Source organism: Octopus bimaculoides, chromosome 17, assembly GCF_001194135.2.
Source record: "Octopus bimaculoides isolate UCB-OBI-ISO-001 chromosome 17, ASM119413v2, whole genome shotgun sequence".
NCBI lineage: Eukaryota > Metazoa > Mollusca > Cephalopoda > Octopoda > Octopodidae > Octopus > Octopus bimaculoides.
The window spans coordinates 10,039,751-10,041,146 of NC_068997.1; the positions used below are offsets into that span (position 1 = coordinate 10,039,751).

Below are 1,396 nucleotides of genomic sequence, written 5' to 3' on the forward strand. Positions count from 1 at the left end.
ATTATCCCCCTCCCCACAAAATCCAAGCCATGTGCCTATAGTAGAGAGGATTGCTTTAGTGGCACATGAAAAAACATTCAAGCGAGGTCATTGCCAGTGCCGCTGGACTGGCTCCTGTGCAGGTGGCACGTAAAAAAACACCATTTGAGCATGGCCGTTGCCAGTACTGCCTGACTGGCCCTCTTGCCGGTGGCACGTAAAAGCACCCACTACACTCTCGGAGTGGTTGGTATTAGGAAGGGCATCCAGCTGTAGAAACTGCCAGATCAGATTGGAGCCTGGTGCAGCCATCTGGTTCGCCAGTCCTCAGTCAAATCGTCCAACCCATGCTAGCATGGAAAGTGGACGTTAAACGATGATTATTATTATTATCATTATCATATTGCCGAGCAATGGTTCATTCATTATCTAGCTGAAAGTGTGTGGTGCATGTTGAGGACCTTGATGGGTGCTAACGCAGCCAATGCATGGCCCTTAGTCAAGGACAGTGTTGGTTGGGGAGTTTAACTGGGCTTGTATGTCTGTCAACTGATAACATAGGCACCCCTAAGCAAGCTCAGCCTGGACAGAAACCACACATTGCACAAAAAGGCAAAAGATCACTCAGTCTTCATTTCCAGTATTGACTGCAAAGGCATAGCCCATTGGTCCTTTCTAGAAAGTAGCAAGCTATGTGTCTACTGCGAAGTGCCAGACAAGCATTCTCAGGGATACCACTTTTTGATCCTTCGGAGTTCAGATCTTCCAATCTTACAACAAAGCAGAATTCATAAAGAATTGGATTGTTTGTCCACTAATAAGGAATGTGAAGCTGGGATTAGAGTGTTGTGAGACAGATTAGTTTTAGCCGTTTAGCATTTCAACCAGCCATATCCAGTCAAAATATTATTCTCATTGTCTTCAAACTGGCCAGATCCAGCCTCTCACACCTACCCTACAATGTCATTCTAAAAATAAACACATCCAGAGCCAATCCAGATTGGAGAGATTTGTTGTTTAATTATTTTAATTCATCTTTCAGACAGTGTGTACCCACATTACTCAGTGTCCTTCTTTCTTTTAGCATGATAGACTTAGCTGCTATTTTTAGAAGTTGGATCACCATATGGAAGCTTACTCATGTATATGTATGTCAACATGTGTGTGTGTGTGTGTGTTTTTATTGTGTGTGTAGATATATTTTTTTTTATTCTTTTACTTAATTATATTTCTATTTCTATTTTGACAGTGTTGCAAAAATTCTTGATGGTAAAGGTGCTGGTAAGAAGGGCCGATTCCAAGGAAAAGCAAACAAAATGGCAAATCGCGATGAAGCAATCAAAGTAATTCGAGAAAAACTCATGTTATCTTAAAGAAGGTTTTGAAGAAAAAGCAACTTTTGTGAAATGAAATACTG

At 41.4% G+C, this 1,396-nt stretch overlaps 1 protein-coding gene across 1 annotated transcript in view; it reads left to right on the forward strand.

The window, feature by feature from the left end:
- LOC106884137 (alanyl-tRNA editing protein Aarsd1) overlaps positions 1-1,396 on the forward strand; it is a 380,618-nt gene extending 379,222 nt beyond the window's left edge. The window contains exon 13 of the mRNA XM_052974125.1: positions 1,229-1,396. Within this exon, the coding sequence (XP_052830085.1) occupies positions 1,229-1,352 (124 nt within the window). The 3' untranslated portion in view covers positions 1,353-1,396. The remainder of the gene's footprint in view (positions 1-1,228) is intronic.